This window comes from Sphaeramia orbicularis, chromosome 13 (assembly GCF_902148855.1).
Source record: "Sphaeramia orbicularis chromosome 13, fSphaOr1.1, whole genome shotgun sequence".
NCBI lineage: Eukaryota > Metazoa > Chordata > Actinopteri > Kurtiformes > Apogonidae > Sphaeramia > Sphaeramia orbicularis.
The window spans coordinates 28,689,477-28,713,673 of NC_043969.1; the positions used below are offsets into that span (position 1 = coordinate 28,689,477).

Here is a 24,197-nt window from a genome sequence, read left to right on the forward strand (position 1 = left end):
TGCATAATTCCATTTTTTTTTTAAAGCAAAATATCACTCCTTTAAGATTTTTACCTCATTGACATACAAATACAAATGAAACTTTACTTTTAGGATGGAAGTATATTTATTAGCAACAGCTAGGAGCGCTGGCACCTGGACCAAACCATTTCTTATAATCGGGGGGTACTATGTTGTAAAGAACTAATATGTTTATTGTGCCTTTTGAAGCAAACATTCTTTGATGGTGATAGGTTAATCATTTTTTATTTACAAAAAACTGACTAATGTTCTACTATTTTGTGGGGTCCTTGTCAATCATGGGCCCTTAGAATCGTCATCAATTTTTAGCCCCTTATGGTGACCCTGTAAGCACATAAACACAACAAGGAATTTCTGTTGTTCTCTTTCTAGTAAATGACAATTACAAAATGTAAGAAAAAATTTAAGAAAAGTACAATAAGGGGGGGGGAATCTATGCATATAAACTCTGTATACATAAAGACACAGGTACCAACTTATATTTTTTATAAAATTCTAACTTATATTTTAATAATTTGGGAAACTGTGCCTTTAGCATTTAATTAAAGTGTTTGTTTTCCTTGTTAAGGGCAGACGCGAACATTTGAGCCTAATATGTATTTTGACCACTATGGTTTCCCGTAGAAACCCGGAAGTACATGCGCCCGGCGTGACATTCACCCCACCGGATTTTAAGTCAGAGTTGGGGTTGTGTAAGGAATATATGACCATCCTGTGTCCGATTAGACTGTTGTTGGTAAAATGAGAGTACTTAAAGCAGGCCTGTGTTGACGAAAACGCATCTTTTAGCTCCGGGGAGCGTCACTCTGAAAAAGGTAACGTTACATATCAATTTTCTGCACTTTCATCATCAAGATCCTTATATTCAGCCGGTATTGCACTCAACTTTCGATACAAAGGACATGATCCCTGTGTACCTTCTCACAGGTGCTCATCAACAGCTGTCGGACATGCTCCTCTGGTGTCTTTCCTAACGACAGGATCCGAAATATCGGGATTTCTGCGCACATCGATTCGGGGAAGACCACATTGACCGAGCGCGTCCTTTATTATACAGGCAGAATAGCAGAGATTCACGAGGTAAGTGCTGACGTAATGTATGTACTGTACAGTTACTTTAGTCACAAATGAAGAAGTACAACGATTATCTTCTGTGCGGTTTTCAGGTGAAGGGCAAGGATGGGGTTGGAGCCACTATGGACTCAATGGAGCTGGAGAGACAGAGAGGCATCACCATTCAGTCAGCTGCTACATACACCGTTTGGAATAATCACAACATCAATATCATTGACACGCCAGGTACTAAAAGTTGGACTTGATGAAACATTTGTTCCCATTGTACTTAAATGCAGCAGCACAATTTCTGATTTGGGTCCAGAATTACTTTTTTTACTGATGATAATTTAGAAAAGGCATAAACACAATCATGATGAATGATATAACCATACTACACATGGAATGGTACTTCTTAATGTGTTTGTCAAATCACAACACTGAAAGATAGATGTAAACCCAACATCATGGATCCCAAATTTGGGTTTATCAGAGCTGGAAACCTGAGCATCTTAGTAGGGTGACACACCAGAAATGAGTATTGGATAAAGCATCTGGTTCAGTCCATACCATATTTAAGCTCTCCCAGTTCATGTCATGGACTTTACTGAGAAAAAAAATAATCAGAACACTTATTAATTGAATAGGACCTTGAAAAATCCTATATAAATAACATAAGACACACAAAACAGGACAAAACCTTGCAATATGCACCAAACCAAGCCATTATAAGCTAGAACAGAACCAAATGTAAATTGGGCTCAGTGTGTTTCACATACAGAGAGAAAACCTGTCTGTGAAATAAAATTTTCACTGGTTGGAATTAAACGTTATGAAAAATTTGCTTTTTTCAAACACAATTAGTTAATGAATAGTTTATATGTTTTTATCTCCAATGAATATCATAACTTTACCCTAAAATCAAGGAAATTCCAAAAAATATTCTTATGAAACCATACAAGAGCGATTACTTAAGTTTTTCAGCTCTGAACCTATATTTAGCTAAATATATGACAGTCAGTTTCATTATAGGACTACATAACTTGTAGATATGACAACAGTTTTAATATAACACAAATGAAACTTGGTTGTATAAAGTAAAAAGTAATGGAGATATGATTTCTATATAATAAAGACTTATCATTGTAGTGCCACGTAATTTATATTTATCAATTTGATTTCAACAACTGCTATTACTATGAACACATGCTGGAAGTAATCTTCAGTTTCCACCTAATCCAGTGAACAATAATTAATCGGTGAGGTTTAGAATACACACGGTAATGACGACATTTAGCTCAGAGGGACAATCTGCAAAAATCCCAAACATAAAAAGTATTTAAAATTGAGCCTCAGGATTTTGCTAGGTCCTGTGAACTTAAGAGAAGGTTTTTTTTTTCCTTTTCTTTTTTGGGGGGGTAATGGGTAAAGTTCGGAATTCTGGTGAGTTGACATAGAATGACCCATTGGTAAACAAAGCTGAATGCCCTAATGAGATCAGATTTTTGTGTAACACCAGATAAACACACAGTGGGGATTATATTGATGCTTTGCTTGTGTGATTTTTTTCCATTAAACTCACATTTATTAGTGAGTTTAATAGTGAATTTATTACTACACACAGCGAAGGTCCTGCTATGAGTGGCTTTATAACATCAAGAATGGGTTTAAACATTAAACACACTAAAACCAAGACAGGTTTGAACTGAAAAGGGACTGTTCAGACTCCACTGGGTCACCATCAGGGAAATGCTACTGTAACAGTGGACTAGAAAACAACCATCCTTATGATGTTATAGGATACAAATTATACCCTTACTTACACTAGGACCTTCATTTTCAGCCTGAAGAAAGTTAGTGCTGTGATTGTAGTTCATTCTAAGCAGCTTAAGTGAGTGTCCAGGACAATAAATATTTACACTTTACAACTGCTAAGTCTCACAAGTGCAATTTGATCTTCTTTAATTTAAATGCAATAACCCTCTGTTTGTGTTGCCAAGGTCACGTTGACTTTACCATCGAAGTGGAGCGAGCGCTGCGTGTGCTGGATGGAGCGGTGCTGGTCTTGTGTGCCGTGGGAGGAGTCCAGTGTCAGACCATGACAGTAAACAGACAGATGAAGCGCTACAACGTTCCCTTCCTCACCTTCATCAACAAACTAGACCGCATGGGCGCCAACCCCAACCGTGCTCTGCAGCAGATGAGGTACAGTGCACACAAAAGGGAGATAAGTCAGAGCTCAGAGAATAATAGCAATAATTATAATGTAATTCTGCCTGATAACTGTTATATAACAATATTCTCCAACAAGTATCTGGTGATTTCAGATGATATTTGAGTAAAACATGTTAGGTAGTTTTGCCTCACAGGCTATAAAGGGGTTGAAACTTGGATAACTGTTAAAATAAATGACTTTAAAGATTAAATTTGTCAATGTCTGTAGGCTACCATCAAATCTTCCTTATTCTTTTTTCCCCAAACATTTAGAAATGGGCAGGGCAGAGTTGATTAAAGAATACAACTAAAACACTGGGTTTACCTAATGCACTATAGTTTATACAAATGAACATGAGAACATATGCAACATTGTTTGTTTTTTTTTCTATCAATGCTTAAAACTAGACAAAAAACAGTTTAATGTCAATCAATCAGTCAAACTTTATTTATATAGCACTTTTCATGGAAACCGAGTGCAACACAAAGTGCTTCACACAATGATAACAATAAAACACACACACACACACATATGGAAAGACTTTGTTGTGGTGGGTACCAAAATAAGATATCCCCAAAATAAGTACATTTCCATTTCTTGAAAATCACTTTTTGCAGTGCAGTATTTATGTGCAAATGTGATGCGATAGAGTAATACATTGTCAAACACAGCAGAACAATTCACTGACAATTCTATTAGCAGCAGTGGTTTCCCTTCCTGATTATGTGTTCCCTTATTCTTAATGGGTTTTTCACAGACAAATTTTTCTGTTTTTTTATTCAGAACTAAACTCGGCCACAATGTAGCCTTTGTGAACATCCCCATCGGCCTGGAGGGAAACATGCGAGGCATCATTGATCTTGTTGAGGAGCGCAGCATGTACTTCGAAGGACCTTTTGGGTAAAGTGTTTTCTCTCAACAGCTTGTGTGTGAAGCAGGCGGTCATTTCTTTGTAGTTTTATGGCAACAACTAATTTTCTTGCCATAAAGCTTAGTTAAATAATAACTGACTGGTGACAATTAGAATTTAAAGAACCACATTTATCAGCATATGACTGTGGAAGGAATGTTATATTGAGTCTCAGATGCAGGAAGTGAAGCCTTTGGTCCAAAAGTGAATTTCATCGTGTCTCCTCTCTGCAGTCAAGTTATCCGTTTTGATGAGATCCCAGCTGACTTTCGAGCTGAGGCTTCAGATCGGAGGCAGGAGCTGGTGGAGTGTGTGGCGAACGCTGATGAAATTTTGGGAGAGATGTTTCTTGAGGAAAAGATTCCGACTAATGACGATTTAAAGGTTTGTGTGTGAGAGGGGACAGTGCGTAATGTCTGTAAAAATTTTAAATGACCTTTAAATCTGTATCCAGTGGAAAAGCAGGGGGAAAGTATGTGATTCATCAGTTCCACTTTCACAATTTGCCAAATGTCCTTTGACTTTTCAAATAAAAAAAACTGAAGACTCCGTCTGCATCCTGTACACTAAGCACTGAAACTATACAAACTCTGCTTCAAGTGAAGTACTTAAATTGGTGAGATAATAGTATGTGAATGCAATATAAAATCAGAATACTTTAAGCCCAGAGGGAACTTTCTAATTGTTGGAAACAGACCGAGAGCATTAGAGGCTGAAATATGCATATGCACATAGAAGTACAGAGACGTAAAATAGAATTGTTATCTGACTTAAGAAAATATTATATTATAATATTAATATACATTTCTACAAAATCTTCAAAAACATATCAATTTAAATACATAATTATGTATATGCAAGTGCAATAATATATACAGGGTTCCCGTGGGGACTTAAAATGTCTTAAAAGTCTTGAATTTACAAATCTGCATTTAATAGCTTAAAAAAGTCTTTAAAATGTATTAAATTTGATATGGTAGGTCTTAAGTTATGTTGCTGTATTGTGTTTAAATGTGTCTGTTAAATGTCCAAGCTGCAAAGAAAGTACCATTAGTTGACTCACTTCCACACATTCCAACCTGACAATTTATATTCAAGTTAGGAACCAATTATTGCTAACTTTGCAGCCCCTGGTGAGAAATGACTCAGAACAGTGGGAATCAAGGTGTTGGAGTAAATAAATACATTTTTCTAAATTCTAGGAGTCATGAATTTTTGCCAGTATGGCTGTGAAATGGGTATTAAATTCTGCTCTAAGTAGTCTTAAAAAGTCTTAAATTTAACTTGTAGAAACCTGTAGGAACCCTGTATGTAGATATCAGTATTATTGTATAGTACCAGATGGGATTATTGCACATGAAGATAAGGTACTAACATGTAGTCCAGGTCATCCTATTGACTTAAAATGTCTGATATTTTCTTGTCCAGCACTTAATGTCATCTCATTATCTTTCAGGCTGCGATCCGCCGAGCCACAGTGCAGCGTCTCTTCTCTCCAGTTCTAGTGGGCACAGCGCTGAAGAACAAGGGCGTACAGCCTTTACTGGACGCTGTACTGGATTACCTGCCCAACCCCACCGAAGTCAAAAACTATGCCATCCTCAATCAAGAGTGAGTATGAACAAGAATGTCATTTTAGTGGCTTTAGAGGAGGCTGTACTCTAATCTGAGCTGTTTTTACATCATCCTCTTAGAGATTCCAGCGAGACATCAAAGATTCTGATGGACCCTGCAAGAACCCCCGAAAACCCCTTTGTTGGTTTGGCCTTCAAACTCGAGGTAATGTATTAAGTAACCGGTGGAATGTAAGGACTATGTGGTTGCACTTGTGTTTCCGTTTTCTGCAGCTTGATATTTCAACTCATATTTCAGCCCAAAGGCAAATATTGTATTATTTACTCTACGATATTTACCTGACAGTTTTAGTTACTTATCAGGCTTCTCCCTGTCCAGTGAAACCACATGTTGTCAAATTAGTTTTGAAAGTTTGAGATAAACTAAAGGATGTTGTGTTCCTGTATAGGTTTAGAAATGATCCATCTTAGTCTAAATATACTTTTGGATTGGCTAGAAAATGCACTGAAAGCTGGAACAAACCTGTTATTTTCAGCTCATGAAAAGCAGTCTTTTTAGATATACTGCATGTGGTTCTGGACAGTGAGGCTACAAACATGATGATCTTACAGAATATTAAGATCAAATTAATGTATTGTAGTTCTAGACATTATACATACTGTATTAGAATTGTATCAAAGGAGTTTTTAACTGAGATATTTTTTGTCACCTAATGTTACAAATGTGATTTTTGGGAATTCCTTCTGACCTTGATTTCTGAACCAGAGCATTCAAAATGAGACCAGCTGTAGTCATTGTCACTGGGAAATCAGTCCAGTTAGTTCAGACTTGTGGACATTTGACTGCTAACAGACAGACAAAATGTGTGTAAAAGAAAAAATGTAACTTCTGCCATGGAGGTAAATAGAACCTCCTCTGTCAAGGAGGTTCTATTTACAGGGTAGAATGAAGTCATGGCATTTTCTATCCACATTGTCAAAGGTCCACATCTCTGTGACATCATAATATTTGGGTATTTTTTTCTGTCCATTTCTCAATACCAAAAATAAAAAACAGTCCCTAGACACAGCATCTTCCTCATTTTATTCTTCTGCTTGATATCATCATGTTGTGCACATCCTTTTTTTCTTTTTGCTTCTTATGATTCATCTGTTCAGGATAATAGTTTTTTTTTTTTTATACAAGGGCAAATTTTTACATTATGAAGCAATTGCAATCATTTTTCTTATGTCAGGGTGATTCTTGCTTTAAAGTTTATGTATTGGTAGGGGCTAATGATGAGAGAATTGCATAGACAGATGCACAGATAGTGGATACATCTGACTGCACTTTCTGTTCTTTTCTTATCAACAGGCAGGGAAGTTTGGCCAGTTGACGTATGTGCGTGTGTATCAGGGTTGTCTGAAGAAGGGGGAGTACATCTACAACACACGCACCAGCAAGAAAGTCAGAGTACAGAGGCTAGTGCGCCTCCATGCAGACCAGATGGAGGTGAGGACAAGCAAGTATACTTCAGCTGGTTATCAGATGTTACAATTTTCCATTTGTGGTTTAAACAGCAAAACACCATGACTGGTCAAAACAGTTATGTTCCTCTTTTGACTCTAGTCAAGTGTGTAGATAAGAACCACATCCCCTGACACACCACAGTTACAAGTTTCCATCCTTAATACCAAAACTAGATCTAAATCTATTATTGTTTTATGTTATTTGAAAACAAACTACAACTTTTCCTTGCATGTTCTCTAATGTGTTCTCCCTCCCTTTAATTGAGGATGTGGATGAGGTTTATGCAGGAGACATTTGTGCTTTGTTTGGGGTCGACTGTGCAAGTGGAGACACTTTCACATCCAAGACCAGTGCAAACCTCTCTATGGTGAGCAGACTTTAAACTGGGCAAAATACTATTAACAGAGCAGGATCTCAGATATGAGAATTTCCAGTAATTATTTATTCTATTTTTTTGATCTGATGCTATATGGTTGGGTTTTACAGGAGTCCATTCACATCCCAGAGGCTGTTATCTCCATGTCCATGAAACCGTCCAACAAGGTATAAAAAAATTGCAACAATATTACAGATATCTAACTCTGTACTCTCAATTAAATTAGTTAATTTTAACTCCTTTTCTTTCCTACTTTATGCCAGAATGACACAGATAAGTTCTCCAAAGGTATCAACCGATTCACGCGAGAAGATCCCACATTCAGAGTACATTTTGACACAGAGAGCAAAGAAACCATCATCTCAGGAATGGGCGAGCTGCATCTGGAAATCTACTCCCAGGTACTTGAACAGACAGTGTGTAACTTAAGGATATGTGTGTCTAATATTCACTGTTGAGGCTATTCCAACCAGACACTTTGGAATTACAGGATTAAAGTGCAATTTTGACAAAACACTCTCTTCTTTTTCCTACTAATTCTAACTGATTGAAAGAAGTATTGCTGCACACCAAACCAAATGTCATTCAGCTTTTCAACAGTCCTCTAATTGATATAAACATTACATTAGTACTAAGTCTGAATGCACAAAGCCCTTTTTGCATGGGGAATATAGTCTCACATAGCCAGACCTACTCTATCTGTACACTTCATTAGTACTTCGCCAGTGACGTAGACATGTCAGGCACCTTTCAGTTTCATTTCTGAATAGGGGAAAAAGTCACCTAGGTTGTTTCACCAGTTTTTGGATGGTGGTGAGCTGCTCCAACAATATGTATGCATAATAGTACTAGGAGAGGAACTGTTTTGGTGGAGCATTTGCATATGAAGACATATGTCATGGTATTAAAATAACAAAATTCCTCCCCAAAAAAATGGCTTATAAAGAGATGTGTGTTTTTCTCAACTGGCCATTTTCAGGGAGTAGTTGTAACTATGTGGTTATTGTTCTTTCATGTATCGGGGACTTTCAAAGCAGTAACACACTGATAGTGGAGGGAAAGAGAATGACAATCCTACCACTATACAACAGAAATATTCACTCTTCTACTCATCCTCACCATGAGACTAGTTTCATCTGCTGACCGCTTGTAAAATTAAGTAACTGTATAGGTCATCTCTGATCTTAGCAGTGTGTGATTTGTGAAGTAAAAAATCCCCAGAAACGGCCAAGCTTGTTGGAGTGAACATATCCTGTGATAGTATTAGTCCTGTGCTAATTTAGGGTAATTTTCAGTGTTGTTTTTTGTTTCCTCCATGGATTTGTTGTTCTTTCTTTACCATGAATTAAACAGGCTGCACTGGCAAATTGTAAATGACAAGATTAAAAGCAATTATCATTTTGTGTTGTTTTGAAAAATGAAAATTTAATAAATATATTCTTAAAAAAAAAAAAGCAATTATGCTTATGCTGTGACACAGTATGGACACCCAGTCACAGAAAGAGTAAGCTTAAATCTATCAGATAAGCAAAATCTTGGTTGATCAGACAAATGACGTGGACAAGGAACATGTTGCAACTGACAGCCAGGTAGTATATTAATAGTGAGCCTTGACATCTGTTCTGGAGACTTACTGTATCAGTAAATTTGAGTAAAACACAGACACATTCCTTTGTGAATAAACCGCAGACGTGTGTGTGGGAGGGGGGTTGATTTCTTTAACAGCAGAGTCTGCAAGTTATACCCATCCTGTGAGAGTCAAGCAATGGAAAAGTATTTACACTGTTTTGAGAGTTTTGATATCTTAACCTTATGTCTGACCTGTGTTAACATGACCATTTGGTTTGATGTTTCAGAGGATGGAAAGGGAATACAACTGTCCATGTGTGATGGGAAGACCCAAAGTGGCTTTCAGGGAAACGATCACCGGTCCTGTATCGTAAGTACTGATGTCCTGACACACAGACACAGACAGTAATTTGTCCTTATAAACCATGTGGTTGGACTAAAATACTCTGGCAATACAAAATATGAACAATGTAAGAATATTACATCTATTGTATCTAATCCACAGCATAAACCTTTACGTTAACACATTAAAAACTCAATATTTGAACACAAGATGTGCAAGAAACAACAAGAAAGTGTTGTGACAAATGTTATCATGCTAGCGGGCTGTGAAGATACCACAAGGACTAGACCACAGTGTGTTGTAAAGTTTAATATTTTCGAAGCTCAGAGTTCCATTGTATGAATACAGTGACAAGCAAAGCAGCATTGACCAGTATCTGACCCTGACCTATGATCTTATTTTGAACAAAGAACAACATATTGCATAGATATTGCAGTCTGGGCCTTTGGATAGACATAGGAATACACTGTGAAAAAGGAGCTTCTGTCAATAAAAACATGGCCACTCCAGAACAGACTTATTATTGTCCCATTCAACATCCATTCAGAGGAGGCCTCTTTAGAGGGAGAGAAGGTGGATATGCTCTGTCACTCTATGGCAAACACCTCAGATAACATACTAACATGGTAGCTGTAGTTTTATATGTAGTGGTTTAGTTTGTGTTTGGAGGTTTTTCACATTCATGGCAGTGTGGCAGCTTCTCCATCTGCAGTACTTTAACTCCCTCTGGGGGACACCAGCTGACCAGCAGTTTCCAGCGAATTATTTCCTGCAGAAGTATAGGAATTTTCAGATTAGGTGCTATGTGGCAACGTAGCTTGTGAATACATTTGTTAGGGTCTAAAATAACTTAAACAGATATGAGGAAGATGAAATAATCAGCTGTTGCGTGAACAGTTTATTATCAGTAATTTTGATTATTAAGCAAAGATGGATTAGAAAGTGTTTGGTGGTTACAACTTTATAAATGCAGAAATAAAGAGTTTGGAGTCTGGTCAAATCTAGGGGCTACTAGTTTAGTTTTATGGTCTAAGAGTCATTGGCAGTTGTGTCTCAAGATATTACTATTCCAAAGTAAATAACAGAAAAGGTGAGATATACAAGTGATTACCTGGGACACCATTTCATGCAGTAGTATGAGGTACTCAAACTTCAACTGGTCGCTCTCAGTTGCCTGTAGCAGACAAGGAACAATATTGATAATGTATATCAAGTTCATTATTTTAAAGCTCAATTCCTGATTTTGATGCAGATTCTGGAGCTGGAGGAAGTAGAAAAGTGCCAAAATTTAGAAAAGCACAAAGTCCTTCTGTTGCTTTTTCCTCTTGGTCTAAATAAAATGACAAAAGAGGAGGCTACATTTAAAAATACATTACTGATTAATGTTTAACGTCAAGCCAAAATTCCACAATTGTGGGAGCTGCCATGTTGTATCTGTGACAAACCACAGTGTAAGATGGAGAATTTGATGGAATCATAACAGCGATTATAGTCACCGTACTCAGTCACATTTATAACCTCCTACTTCTCTGAAAACACCTATGATCAGCTGAGAACTTGTGATTTGACAGCGTGAAAATAGCACAAAAGTAGATTCATTTAAATTACAATAAACTGAAAGGTAATTATAGAATTTCAGCAGTTAATCCTCCTTTGCAATTTGAAAATTTGTGCGTGAACAACGGGCAAAGCTTTTATTTTATATTTGGACAAAGTGCTTACCAGCTGTGTGACGTTGGCCACCTGAGCCATGTTGAACAGAGTGTCTTGGGTAGATTCATTGAGCATAATGAAGCTGGAGGCTACAGATGCCAGATGCCACAGAGGCTTCATGTCAGGCTCGATGTGGCCGTGGCTATCTGGTGATGACAATATCAGCAGTAGAGTTAAAATGTATATAAATATACTGTATAGAATTCCTTCATCATTGTACAGTATAGCACAACAGAAATATACATATTAAACAGTGCATAAAGCAGTGCTGTATAATCAGTTAATATACTACAATACGTATAATCTATTGTGCTCAGACGTGTATGGAAAATCAGATTACAAGAGCAGGGTGTTGTATAAGTCATTTAGGGTGACAGGAACAGAGTGTTCATAAATAAACCACAATCCCCAATGATGAAATTCTAAAATGTTGCACAATGTTGTGCAATATTTGATTTTCTGCAGAACTCGTTTTATTGTACGTACCTGGTAAATACTCTGCAGACAGCAGACTGGTGTTCTTCTTAAGATGCTGATAAAAGGCATCTTCTTCCTTGGTAGTGTTGATTTTTAACAGTTCTTCACACATCACCTGGACTTGAGGTGAATGCTGCTTATCCCCCCTTGAGAAAAAAACCTCTGCAGAGCATTTTCCTGAAGTCTGGATCAATATGATAAAGAATCATGAGGCATAGGATTGAGAAAGAGAAGCATGTAACAAGACTATTGTTTACGGATACAAAAGGGAAAAACATTCAAAGAAAAAGACTGCTTAAGGCATCATTACACAAAAAGTTAACAAGACCAACATTGAATGTTATAATGACCCCTGAACCCACTTTAACATTGAACTCTGCCCTCACCATTACCCCTGTGGCTCCCTGCTCCCTGACCAGTTTCACTCTCCCCTCACCTCATGTGTGCTAGCTTCTCCTATCTGCCCCCATGACCGTGCACTGACCCCGAAACTCCTGAAAAATGTAGGTGAACACTGCCATCCAAATGTGACGTGTTAACCCCAATTTGACCAGAATACCCCTCAACTATCAGCTGTAAAAAGCTTTTATTAGGAGAGTTATTTCATGATGAAGTTTAAAAACATGGACATAGATATGATTATGATCATGATTTTCAGATTGGGATAGAGTTGGATTACAACCCATGTGTAGCAAAAAGAAACAGCCTCCTTCAGGATCCCTGCAGTTTGATTGTGAATTTCCTCATGAAATCACTGTCATAATAAAGACTTTTTCACTTTTTATATGAGTGCCTTGGACCAGGTTTTGTTAAAGGCTGTCTACTTATATCAATACGTCAAAGGGAGTAAACACAGCAAAGGTGTGGTCTATAAGTTACTATGGCAACCAGTGAGTCAAGGTTGCATCATAAGCTTGAATCAGACTCTGTTTTTTTTTATCTACTGTTCAGTAAATCCTGACATACCTGCTTATTCTAAAGCCAAACATTACTCAGCTGTGTACTTTATACCTCGCTTATATAACATGTTCCAAGTTTATAAAAAGAACAAAATGAACGCCTGTTTCTGTCTGGGAAGTCAAACAGCCTGATTTAATCCTTCAAATCCTAAACAGTCACCTGCAACTAAAAATATTATTTACCAATTTAAAATATTCATTATCTTTTGAAACATTATTCCAATCAATACATGTAGATAATGGAGGTAAAATGCAGTTTCTTAGTTATTCAGCATCCACAGATATGACCCATTTGGACATTCAGAGGCTCCATTGTGAATATGGAAATACCAACTACATGGATTCACCAGTAAAACCCATGTAATTTGACAAATGATAGTGTTTGTAGACACTTCTTTGTATACTCAGTTAGTGTAATATTTTGCTGAAAAGTCTCTTTGTCTGCTTTTTCTGTTTTGATATAACCTTTGATTTTATGCTGAGCTTTAATGAGCATCTATAGAATCAGAAAACTAAAGGAAAATACCTGATTTTCACTGAAAAATGCAAAATACTGAGGATAATAGAAGAAATGTACATCAATCACTTTAAATTATTGTTTAAATGTGGAAAAATCATTTGGAAGTCCCTAAAAAATAGCTCAAACTCTTTAACAGTTAAAGACGAAAGCATTCTTTAGATAAATCCAAAAGAGTGTTAATTAAAAACTTTTCTTTGTGTGCATAGAAATATTTATGTATCTGATACATTTTTGATTTGTTAATAAAGTTAAAGGACTGTAGATCCCAGACAGTATTTATGTTAGCCTCTGTTTTACAGTGTGTTTATGGAATCTTACGTTGCTGATCATCTCCTGCACAGAGATTTCCAACTGGTACTTCCTTCCAGAGTCTGCAACATCCTAAAGAAATGATTGTAGTCAGAGATGTATCCATATTGCACTGAAATTAAAGTATTAGGTTGTGAAATTCCACTGACCTCTGCATTTCCACTGTGGACACGGTGCAGATGGAACACTTTGAATGGTGAACCATAGAGGGTGTTGATATAGTGCTGGACCACCTTGGCTGCTCTTTGAGCTGGGTAGTGATTGGGATTTAACTCTCCGGTCGCCATCACATCCTCTACAACCTCATCCGTTTCTGTCACCAGATTCTGCTGTTTGTAGAGAAAGAGAGAGTATGGACGGTTAGAGAAAGGAGGAAAAGGACTTTGATCATCTTGGGTCAGAAAGGCAGAGCTTTTGCCTGGAATCACTTTGTAGTTCAAGGAGAGAGAAAATATTCACTAAAAAGAATACACAAATACAGAAGATCAGGAAAGGAACAGTGTAAGGAAGTGATGAATAATGAATGAATATGCTCTTGCCTGTACCTTGAATGCTGCCACTTCCTGCCTGATACTTGGCAGGTGGAAAGTTTTATCTTTCCGTTGTGTGTCAGCTGTTCCTCATGTATGTGGAGACTTCACTTCCCACTTCCTATGACACTATGGACAGCCCCTTCTTAAAGAGACATGCACTTTTCTGTCTCTCCCTTTATGCAGCAGCTTTACAGGCATTTTAATCAGATGGATGCAGTTTATGCAGTAGCCTTAAGACACACACTACTGTGCAAATGTCTTAGGCAGCCTTTAATTTTGTTTTTGCAGAGGTGTAATGTGCAAAGTGTGTATGTGTCTGTCTTTATATTATTTATTTATATTAAGAAATGTACAGGAAATATGTGAACAGTACTGAAACACACTTAAAAAGCAGAATGTAATACCTTCTGCAGGTAAATGGGTATTAGTGTAATTTGGATTCTGTGAGTCTATTGTTTTGACTGTCTGGATGTTTTCTTAAATCTATTTTTTTTTTTTTTTTTTAATTTATTGGTTTATTCAATAGGGACCATGCACATTTATGAACATTGCTGTATAAAAAATTCATCCATGTAAATATGCCAGAATTAGTAAAAAATAACTACTTTTAATCTGTAGTCCCTAGGCAGGTGGCAGAAAAAACACATACAACAGCCAATATTAATACATCACTCATTTACTATAAATTAAAAAAAAATTAAAATATACATAATGATGACATAGGCATCATCAAAACAAACAGACAAACAAACAAACAAATAAACAAAAACAAATAGACATAGGATGATCACAGGGCATTAGCCTATACATTCACCTCTATACTTACGTTCAGTTAAATAATCTTGTATATTACACACCTTCAGAATGTCCCAGAAGCTTCATGATTTTTTACCCTTTTCTCTGTCCAGATGATCCCAAACGGTTTCTACAATATTCATATTTTTTCTGAAATGCATGCAGTTGCTTTCAAATGCAATTTTTTTAACTGTTCGCATATTTGCTGTATATTCCAGTTGTACACATTTTACTACAAAGACTAAGAAATGCAGATGTATGATTGTGCATGTCATAAGAATATGAATAGGCTGCATTACACTTTTGCACAGTACTGTATGTTTTTGTAGAGAATGTCCAACTTCATTTGGATGTCACTGTTAGTTAAGTTTTCATTTATAAAAAGGCCAAGTTATACCAATTAAGTTTTCTAGCAGTCATTGTGTGCTGTATATCTTTGGTTTTTGCCCTTTGCCTTAGATTTTGTCCTCTTATTATATCTTGCCAAAATTCCTACTGTAATGTACAGTCCCAGAAGATAAGTAGCAGGTCTTCACACACTTAAAACTGATTCTCAATCTTTATCAAATGTTGAAACTATCAGGAGTCCTGAACAATACGTATTCATATAATTTGGCTGTTAATACTTTCATGGTATCTCATGCAGATTAATTCTAACTTACAGTTCTCTTTCCCATTTTTTCTGACAAATGAGCTCTAAAACACAATAAATTGCTGCTCAATACTTGGTCCTCGTTAGATATTTTCCCGCACTATGTAGCTTTTGTTATAGTGCAGTATTTGTTGGCATAAGATTTTATTCCACTTTCCTCAAATACATGTTTATTTTTTTTATCCAAATGACCCATACTTTCCTACTACAGGTTTCCTTTAGCATGTGTTCCACCCATAGGAACTTACCATAGACATTTATGAGGCATTTATTACAAATAAAAAGAGGTCTAATATCTGCATTACTTTGTGAAGATGAAGAAATCCAGTTGAAATGCCTAAAGAATCTATCTATCTATCTATCTATCTATCTATCTATCTATCTATCTATCTATCTATCTAGCTATCTAGCTATCTAGCTATCTAGCTATCTATCCATCCATCTTGTGTTTTTAACATTCCTTCTGACATTTTGCCTGGTTTTTTGTAGGTTTGACTTCACCCATAAAAAGCAGTCTGGTGGCTCTGGACAGTACGGTAAAGTTACTGGGGTACTTGAGCCGCTGGAGTCTGAACATTATACCAAGCTAGAGTTTGAAGATCAGACTGTAGGAACCAACGTCCCGAGGCAGTTTGTACCAGCTGTGGAAAAGGTAATACATGCAAGCAAATGGCCATCACTGGAAATAATAGGCTCTATGCAGGTGGAAATGTTTACAGGGGACTGTGTTACTCATCCTTATGTGGCTTTTATGCTGCAGGGGTTCTTAGAGGCCTGCGAAAAGGGACCTCTGTCAGGACACAAGATCTCAGGAGTCAGATTCATCTTGGAAGATGGAGCAAATCACATGGTCGACTCCAACGAGATCTCCTTCATTCGTGCAGGACAAGGCGCTCTAAAACAAGGTGAGGGTCAGATGTTGGAAGTCATTCCAACAGTTTCTTATCGTCATCTTCCACTTCTCCTCAGTGGTTTTCAGTGTATGTTAACGCTAGATTAAACGTTCTCTCTGCAGCCATGGAGAAGGCCAACACAGTCATCCTGGAGCCAGTCATGGCTGTAGAAATCGTGGCACCTCAGGAGTTTCAGGGAGTGGTCATTGCTGGGGTGAATCGCCGTCATGGTGTTATTACAGGACAGGACGGGTCTGAAGGATATTTCACTTTGTACGCTGATGTGAGTCGAACTTTTCATTTTACAGAGGGGAACTTGTACAAAAGAAAAACATATGTAAGGTTTTTCAGCTATTTTGTGAATCTCTCTTCACAGATTCCTCTCAACGACATGTTTGGATATGCCACAGAGCTACGATCCTGCACTGAAGTAAGATCAAAATCTAACATCATGCATTTTTAACAAATATAAGTAATTTCTTCCCCACAAGCTAGCTTCTACTTTCATTGTGTTTTTTTTTTTGTTTTGTTTTTTTTTTTTTTACAGGGAAAAGGGGAGTACACCATGGAATACAGCCGATACCAACCCTGCCTGCCAGCAACACAAGAGGAACTTGTCCACAAATACTTGGAGGCTACAGGGCAGCTCCCTACAAAGAAAAAGTGGAAGAACTGAAAACTGTCTGTATTTAAAAAACTGTACTACTATTGGACTTTGGAAAGACCACCATCCCTCATCTTTACACACTTTCTGGCCATCATCAAACATGCTTTGACAAAACCTCATAAAAGCATGTCATGTGTTTCTATTGTAGAAAATGTTCAGTTCTCTTTTGCTTGTCTGGTTCCCATGAAAACAAACATATTTATCACTTACATTTTAGCACCATTTGGTTTCTCTACAGCCAGCATGTAAAGATAGTGGCAAATGTGTCAACTTCAGGAAACCTGAGTGTTTTGGTTTGAACTTATAATGGCTTTTGTACTGTGTACAGAATGGCCTCGATATATTAATGATTTCAACAAAGATATATTTCCTTCTTTTAGAATATAGCTCTTTGTGTTGATTGTTTTTGCCTCAGATCTTTAAAACACATTTTCTTGCACCATCCTCCTTTGGTGATTGCATAAACTTAGAAGACAAATAATTTTCTACAGAAGCGTTCAGACACCGGAGTAAATGCATAAACACCACTGGAGTTACTTTTGTCTCACCTGTTCAGAGATGCGTTGTTTGTTGTCCACCAACTCCACTTCAGGTCTAATTGTAATACTGGGGCTCCCAGTTATCCCGGTTAATATGGTTAGAACAATAATGATCTTTAGTCTCATATTTTACTTTAAAACTCAGAGGCTAGAGGAGAAGAAAAGGAAACCTATTCTGTCTAAGAACACAGGCTGAGGAATGACCCTCCTGCCAGCGTGGAGTTATGTAACAGAAAACACAGAGGGAGGGGAAACGAAGGGAAGAGACTGTCCAGATCCTGCTGCCTTCCTGGCACGATTACTTTATTTTGCTTAATCTTATCTAAACAAATTGCTTCACTTTATCTGTCCAGTTCTGCTCCTTAAACTTCCAGGAAACTAACTTGAGCTGTTGGCGACTAAATATTTCATGAAAAACAGAGCTGCTTGCAATTAATTTATTAGCTTGACCCTCTCCCAGTTCTCAGCTTTGGAGAATCAGTGTGCCATAGACCTTTTTCACACCATCTTAGCATGGAAAACACAGGCGATCTAATAACATTAATGATGGATCTCTTCCATTTGTATTTCTCAACGAGGCAGCTTTCACAAACCAGTGCATCATCAGCTGATTTAAAGGAATTTCAGTCGTTAATTTGCTGCCATAAAAAGTCAGAAAATGTAAATAAAAATGTCTATTGAACATATCTATACATTAGTAGACTTAAAAATGTACTGGATGAGTAAACCTATGTAAAATCAAACCTAAAAATGAACTCAAGAGTTCACATTCCAACAGGAAATACTTAGGCTCTCTTTCATAAATTAAGTAATTTGTAAAAATGCACCAGAGGCAGAAGATGTTTAACCTTGGATTTCATTCATTTTAGAGTTAAGTTCTGGAATGTTCTGGATATTTTTCTGTGTTTTGAAAAGCAACACCATATTCTGATACTGGAACATAAATGTATACTGACAGTTGTCAAAATATACTGTATTTCAGCTTTCCTCTGTTATCTGAGCCACCATTAGTCACAAAATATTTTGAACAGATGTTTTCAGAAAATTTAATGACAATTAATGTGTTAGAAAATATTAAGTTATGTTACATAAAGCAGGGGTCCCCAACCCTGGTCCTCAAGGTCTACTATTCTGCATGTTTTAGATGTTTCCCTCTTCCAGCACACCTGATGGTTGTTATCAGGCTTCTGCAGAGCTTGACAATAGGCTTATCATTTGAATCAGGTGTGTTGGAAGAGGGATACATCTAAAACAGGCAGGATAGTAGATCTCGAGGACCAGAGTTGGTGACCCCTGACATAAAGTGTATTTGTACAAATGCATTATTCATGAATCACTCTACACAAGCTGTACAATCTATAAAACATGGATGGATTTCGATAGAAACTGGCCGTAAACTTAAAATGTGTGTCTTGAACCACATTTACAACACAGAACACAGCTCCCTCAATTTACTCTCTTTTCTGCTTTTTTTCACTTGAGATACTTGCTGGAAGTTTGATGTAGGTTGAGTATCATGTCCAACAGAACGACACTCCGTCGATAGAACTGTATTCTGTTTTTCTTTATTTTCTGCACTGGGACTTAAAAGCTGTGTTTCCCGGGGCAGATTATCTATGAGCTCATAGAGGGTGAAGATGCTAAAGCAGATTTCATCATAGGCTGTTTTGATCCCACACTCAAACAGACAGGCAAAGGCCACTGCAGGTGGAGCACCGGGTGAAGGAGGCAGCTCCAAATAGGCCAGGTCAGAGTAGGCACTGGGGCCCTCGTAGATCACCCAAGGGCCACGCCAGCTGTCTGGATCACGGGGGAATAAGCTGAGGAAGACTCCCAGATCCTTGCGTGCACTTGTCCATGTTGGGTGGGAGTACACCACCCAGGTGGGAGTGAGGAAATCTGGAGGGGCAGTTGGCTTTGGGGAAACAGTGGCAGTGATATTTGGAGAGGAAGAGACTGGGATGGGACATGAGGAGGTAAAGCCAGGTGTCCAGTGTCTTGAGCAGTGGGAGTTTTGAGTTAAGCTGTGGTTGAGAGAATGAAAAAGATGTAGCGGTGCTGGGAACCCCACAATGCTGCCGTGGCACCCATTACGAGGCTCCACCAGCCTCTGGACCAGCTGCCCTTCCTGAAACACCGCCCCGTCATCCAGACTCAGGGCCTGCACCCTGTAGCCGAGAGGGCTCCGTGCATTACAGTACAATATGTTAGTCCCATCTTCTTCATCCACAGACACCATCTGACACTCCACGCTCTCTGGGCCTGGTACTAACTCCCCAAAGGTCCAGGTTCGCCCATGGGTGTCACTGTGGAAGCAAAAGGCATGAGGAGTAGTCTGACAAATCTGTCCAAAGCATTCTTTGCACTCGATGTGGTAAGCATAGGCTGGAATCAGCAGGCGACCTGACTTCAGCTGGATGCCGTGGCCTGGACCAAGGGCGAACGTGGCCCATTCTGTACAGACAGAGTAGAAATGAGAATGTCATATTTGAGAGAGGCATTTGTATGAGACATGAACAATCAGTAGAACAGCTATCACATAATGATCCATACATGACACTCTGATATGGAAATACAACCTAAATTACAACAGAACTATTATTAGTGCAGAGTTTTAATGCACAGTTTATTCAAGATCTGCTTTTTTCTTGTGACCTTTTGCAGCCACAGTGCAGAACACATGTCTGCAATACATAAACAGAATCATTTTACTTCTCAGATTATATAGTTTGAATAACTTTAGACAGTAATATGAAATTAAGTAATTCTAATGCCTAAGTTTTACATGAATAAAATATTAGGCAAAGTAAATAATATTTACACTGAATTTACACAGATAAAAAAAAACTTCTAAGAAAACACTGTTGAAGTAGCTGATTTATAGATTACTGTAGAGCTGCTGCTATCCACTTGCAGGCATCATCATAAGCCATCCAAATAATAGCTACCAATATCTGTTATCTGGGTTTTATTAAATACTGTAAGCAGATAATTAAGCAAAATGTCTTTTTTTAAAATGACCTTTAAATGGGCATCTTTATGTTTCTTTTATACCTTCAGAAAATTAAAAATTAACTAAATTAAATATAATTGTGTAACAAATAATGCAAGTAATAAGTATAAAGTAATATATATCTCCAAAAATATCCCTACCATCATAAAGCTGGATATTTCTATTATTATTTTCTGTAAATGTCTTGTGATGTCTTGGAAAGAGTAAGAGCCTCATTTAGGAGCCACTGTAGAGGATGTTCCTGAATATGCTCTGAGATATTTTACAAATAATTCAGGACTAATTGAGTAGGATTACATCTATGACAAATTTTGTGGCAGAAAAACAGAACTTGATGAATATGAGTGTCCTTGACCTTTAATAGTGTCTCCTATAACCCTCTGTGTGAGGTCAGTGACAGGACTCCAGGAGATGCCATCATCAGTGCTGGAGATGAAGCAGAGACGTGTTACGTTTTTCCCCGTCACCAGCTGGTAGGACTCTGACGTGTGGCCCAGAACAGCAATGAAGAACAAAAACAGAGTCCCAGTGAACTCGTCGTACACTGGACATGGGTTCATGGACCTGTGACCCGGTAGGAAAGCAGTGCCCAGGACACGCATGTCATCCCACTGCAACAGAAAAAGAAGACAGAAAAGAGATCAGAGACACAAAAAGTGACTGGACACTCCTGAGAGGCAAAAAGATCCAGACTGTAACATTTACGTAACCCTTACATTTCACAATCTGTTGATATTTTTTGGCCTGAAATGTGGTAACATTTCCTACAAATTACCACTCCTATGAAATTAGGGAAAGTCAGTAAAAATTAAATAATGAAGATTTCATAGCACTAAACCTTCAATGGAAAAAAACAATATAACTATAAATGACTCATAACAAATTTTACACTTTCGAAATATTCTTAACGCTTTCATTTTCAATAAAAATCATTATGGTTTGTATGTTTGGATGTATATGTGTCCTAAAAATGAATTCCAGTAACTTCTAAAGAAACAAATCACAATTAGCAGCTGCATATGGTTCTCTGTGTATTTAAATACTATAATAGAAACAAACATCGAAAGAAGAACAAGAACAAGCTGTCTGAAATATTGATTTTGGATTAATCACCCATTTATTAATGTCAGAAAGGCAAGTTATTCATTCTATGTAATTTCATGGTTAAGAATTTGCTCCAGGCTTTTGTTTTACTGGATTATTGGGAGGGTGTAAATACTGAACAGGAAGTAAAAGTTTAAGGATCAATAAAATAATCAATTTACTTCGAGCGCTATTAAACCATATGTAAATTTGAATTCATGTTTTTTCTCAGTGACAGGACCCAATAACTTTTTAACTCCCAATCCCAGTCAGTACATCATGAATTTACTACTCTTCTTTGGAGCAGATAGACGGAGTTACATGTAAATAGATCCATATTTGTGTATGTACATGTCTATCTATCTATCTATCTATCTATCTATCTATCTATCTATCTATCTATCTATCTATCTATCTATCTATCTATCTATCTGTCTGTCTGTCTGTCTGTCTGTCTGTCTGTCTGTCTGTCTGTCTGTCTGTCTGTCTGTCTGTCTGTCTGTCTGTGTGTGTGTGTAATTATACTTTCCATTATCACTTTTAAATATTGTACATTCATTTTGTTTTTTGTCTTTATTTTTGTCTGTTTTTTCCTATTTTCATATGAAATAAATGATCAATCAATCAACACATTGAAGCGATGTCTGAAAAAAAGACTAACTAAAAGATCTCTAAAATATCAAAAGTCTTGCATATTATTTGTGTTTTTACTGGATAAATAATGAGACCGTTTTTGTACTGTACAGAACTCTAAAAGCCTAGTGAACGACACAGACCTCCACATAGTTCCTGTAGAAGGTGCCCTTCCTCATGACCAGCAGGTGAGCCTGAGAGTCGGAGGGGCTGAGTCTCTCCTCGCAGAAGGCCAGGAAGGATTTGGAGCGAGACAGATACAGCAGCGCAGGGACTCTGTATGTCACTCCATTCAGCTCTTTGTGGAAAAGCACTGACCTTGCAGGGAAATATGGTGACCTCATACTCTCTGATGTGTGTGTCTTGGTATTAATTCCAATAGCTCCGAAAACCTCTGAGGAGTCAAATCCAAATCGGTCGACTCAAGTAGGTCTCTGTCTATTTAAGCACTGCACCGGAAACACAGGCAGACACATAATAAGACAAAAAAAACCAACTAAACAACAACACAAATCTGTGGTTAAGGCATTTAATTTAGTATTGCAATAGCATTGTGCAAAGAAATCAATATTCATAATTATCATTTTCATCAGTAAACTATCACTGGAGAATGTCCAGTCTTTGGCGATAACAACTTATCATTCATCAAATCATACATAATTCTGCACTACACTTGAAGTGTTTTAACATCATGTTCTATTGGATGATACAATTACTTTTTAACTCTGTGTCTTTTTTATTCTGGACAGTTTCACAATGTAGGTAAAGTCAAACGCAATGTGATAAATATGACAATATGTAACCCTAAGATATATTACTTACCCTACTTCTTCATTGTTACAAAAGGAAAACGCTAGATTACCTAGCAGCAAAGTTAATGTGATCAAACTACAGCTTTTCACATGAGAAAGGAACTCTAACATGACCACAAACTGTCAAGCAATGTGCTGACAAGTTCACAACCAGTTATATTTTAACAAATTAAGCATAACCTCTACAACACATTCAGCTGCTTTGTTACTGGAAACTTGCACAATGACAATTTTGTGAGGAAGAAATTGTGTTAAATACACAGAGCAGAAAAGAAGGTGTCAAATGATTGCAGGGTACTTACATTTACTCTGTGAGAACTTCTGCTGCTTTGTGAGCATATACAGTATGTGTCAGCATTTGAATGTGGTGTTGTATTGTGTGTGTGTGTAGTTCATGTGTGTGTTTTAGAGTGATGGTCTAAAAACTATGGCCTCTCCTCTCTGTGCCCTATTCACTGTGGCAGCAGCATGTTGTTCACTGACCCAGAAATGGACCGCACTCATCAGATCTACAGCTTTGGATGAATCAGCGAACAGCAGTTATTGTTGGAAAGAAGGCCGGTTGGGGGACATGCTGAACACTGATTTGAGTGGGGTTTTTTTGGGTTTTTTTTTGGCACTTTCTGCTAAATGTACTGAAATACATGTTTCATGGAATAGAACTCATCAGCCAATTTAAATAAGTCCAAGTTCAATATAATAAAAAATATATATATATGGTTCACACCTTTACATATAGTACATATTTCTTTATCATGAACTCCTAATGGCTCTCATGTTCAGATGAAATACAATATAATAGCAAGACTGTCAATTTTATGATTTAAAAGCACACAATCTCCCTTTTAATAAAATTTAGAGAAGTTTTTTGCCCTCAATTTTTCCTTGCAGGCTCCAGGTCTACTCATATCAGAAACAGCCTCTACTAAATAAATATGTAAGTGATTTGAGGGATTCATTGTGTTGAGTGTCTATTTCTTTTACAAAACAGAGACCAAAAAATAATGGAGTTGTTTTTAAAATGACTG

The 24,197-nt window shown here is 37.4% G+C and overlaps 3 protein-coding genes across 7 annotated transcripts; 1 reads left to right on the forward strand and 2 right to left on the reverse strand.

The window, feature by feature from the left end:
• The first annotated feature begins 680 nt into the window (after positions 1 to 680).
• Positions 681 to 17,524, forward strand: gfm1 (G elongation factor, mitochondrial 1). The gene is given in 19 exon segments (XM_030151615.1): positions 681 to 784; positions 787 to 836; positions 949 to 1,101; positions 1,188 to 1,320; positions 3,075 to 3,279; positions 4,073 to 4,189; positions 4,433 to 4,583; positions 5,656 to 5,810; positions 5,894 to 5,978; positions 7,128 to 7,265; positions 7,549 to 7,650; positions 7,770 to 7,826; positions 7,923 to 8,060; positions 9,516 to 9,598; positions 16,019 to 16,181; positions 16,290 to 16,434; positions 16,545 to 16,705; positions 16,799 to 16,852; positions 16,970 to 17,524. Coding segments are annotated over 19 exon segments (2,241 nt in total). The 5' UTR covers positions 681 to 762; the 3' UTR covers positions 17,099 to 17,524.
• Positions 9,866 to 17,892, reverse strand: lxn (latexin). 5 transcript variants are annotated; one of them, XM_030151621.1, is made up of 7 exons: positions 17,638 to 17,877; positions 13,699 to 13,878; positions 13,559 to 13,621; positions 11,771 to 11,945; positions 11,294 to 11,430; positions 10,683 to 10,745; positions 9,866 to 10,340 (listed from the first exon to the last, which is right to left on the reverse strand). In XM_030151621.1, exons 1-7 carry the CDS (start codon positions 17,752 to 17,754, stop codon positions 10,224 to 10,226), a joined length of 852 nt encoding a protein of 283 aa, XP_030007481.1. In that variant the 5' UTR covers positions 17,755 to 17,877; the 3' UTR covers positions 9,866 to 10,223. The 5 variants fall into 5 exon arrangements, with proteins under 5 accessions (XP_030007481.1, XP_030007485.1, XP_030007483.1 ...); XM_030151625.1 differs by lacking the exon at positions 17,638 to 17,877 and adding an exon at positions 14,095 to 14,203 and having other exon boundaries at positions 13,699 to 13,875; XM_030151623.1 differs by lacking the exon at positions 17,638 to 17,877 and adding an exon at positions 14,095 to 14,200.
• Positions 17,893 to 18,903: 1,011 nt separating this feature from the next.
• neu4 (sialidase 4) lies at positions 18,904 to 23,556 on the reverse strand. The gene is made up of 4 exons (XM_030151628.1): positions 23,472 to 23,556; positions 22,501 to 22,751; positions 20,997 to 21,252; positions 18,904 to 20,082 (listed from the first exon to the last, which is right to left on the reverse strand). Exons 2-4 carry the CDS (start codon positions 22,699 to 22,701, stop codon positions 19,052 to 19,054), a joined length of 1,488 nt encoding a protein of 495 aa, XP_030007488.1. The 5' UTR covers positions 22,702 to 22,751; positions 23,472 to 23,556; the 3' UTR covers positions 18,904 to 19,051.
• Positions 23,557 to 24,197: the final 641 nt, after the last annotated feature.

Bases quoted from the DNA above. Each gene is read 5' to 3' on its own strand.
- lxn (XM_030151621.1), bottom strand. From the start codon at position 17,754: ATGAGACTAAAGATCATTATTGTTCTAACCATATTAACCGGGATAACT. The intron at 13,879-17,637 runs GTGAGACAAAAG...CTCTACAAACAG, and splicing joins AACAACGCATCTCTGAACAG to CAGAATCTGGTGACAGAAAC. The intron at 11,431-11,770 runs GTACGTACAATA...TGTCATCACCAG, and splicing joins GTCTGCAGAGTATTTACCAG to ATAGCCACGGCCACATCGAG.
- neu4 (XM_030151628.1), bottom strand. From the start codon at position 22,701: ATGAGGTCACCATATTTCCCTGCAAGGTCAGTGCTTTTCCACAAAGAG. The intron at 21,253-22,500 runs GTCTGTGTCGTT...TTTCTGTTGCAG, and splicing joins TCTACAGGAACTATGTGGAG to TGGGATGACATGCGTGTCCT. The intron at 20,083-20,996 runs GTCAAGGACACT...CTGTCTGTACAG, and splicing joins TATAGGAGACACTATTAAAG to AATGGGCCACGTTCGCCCTT.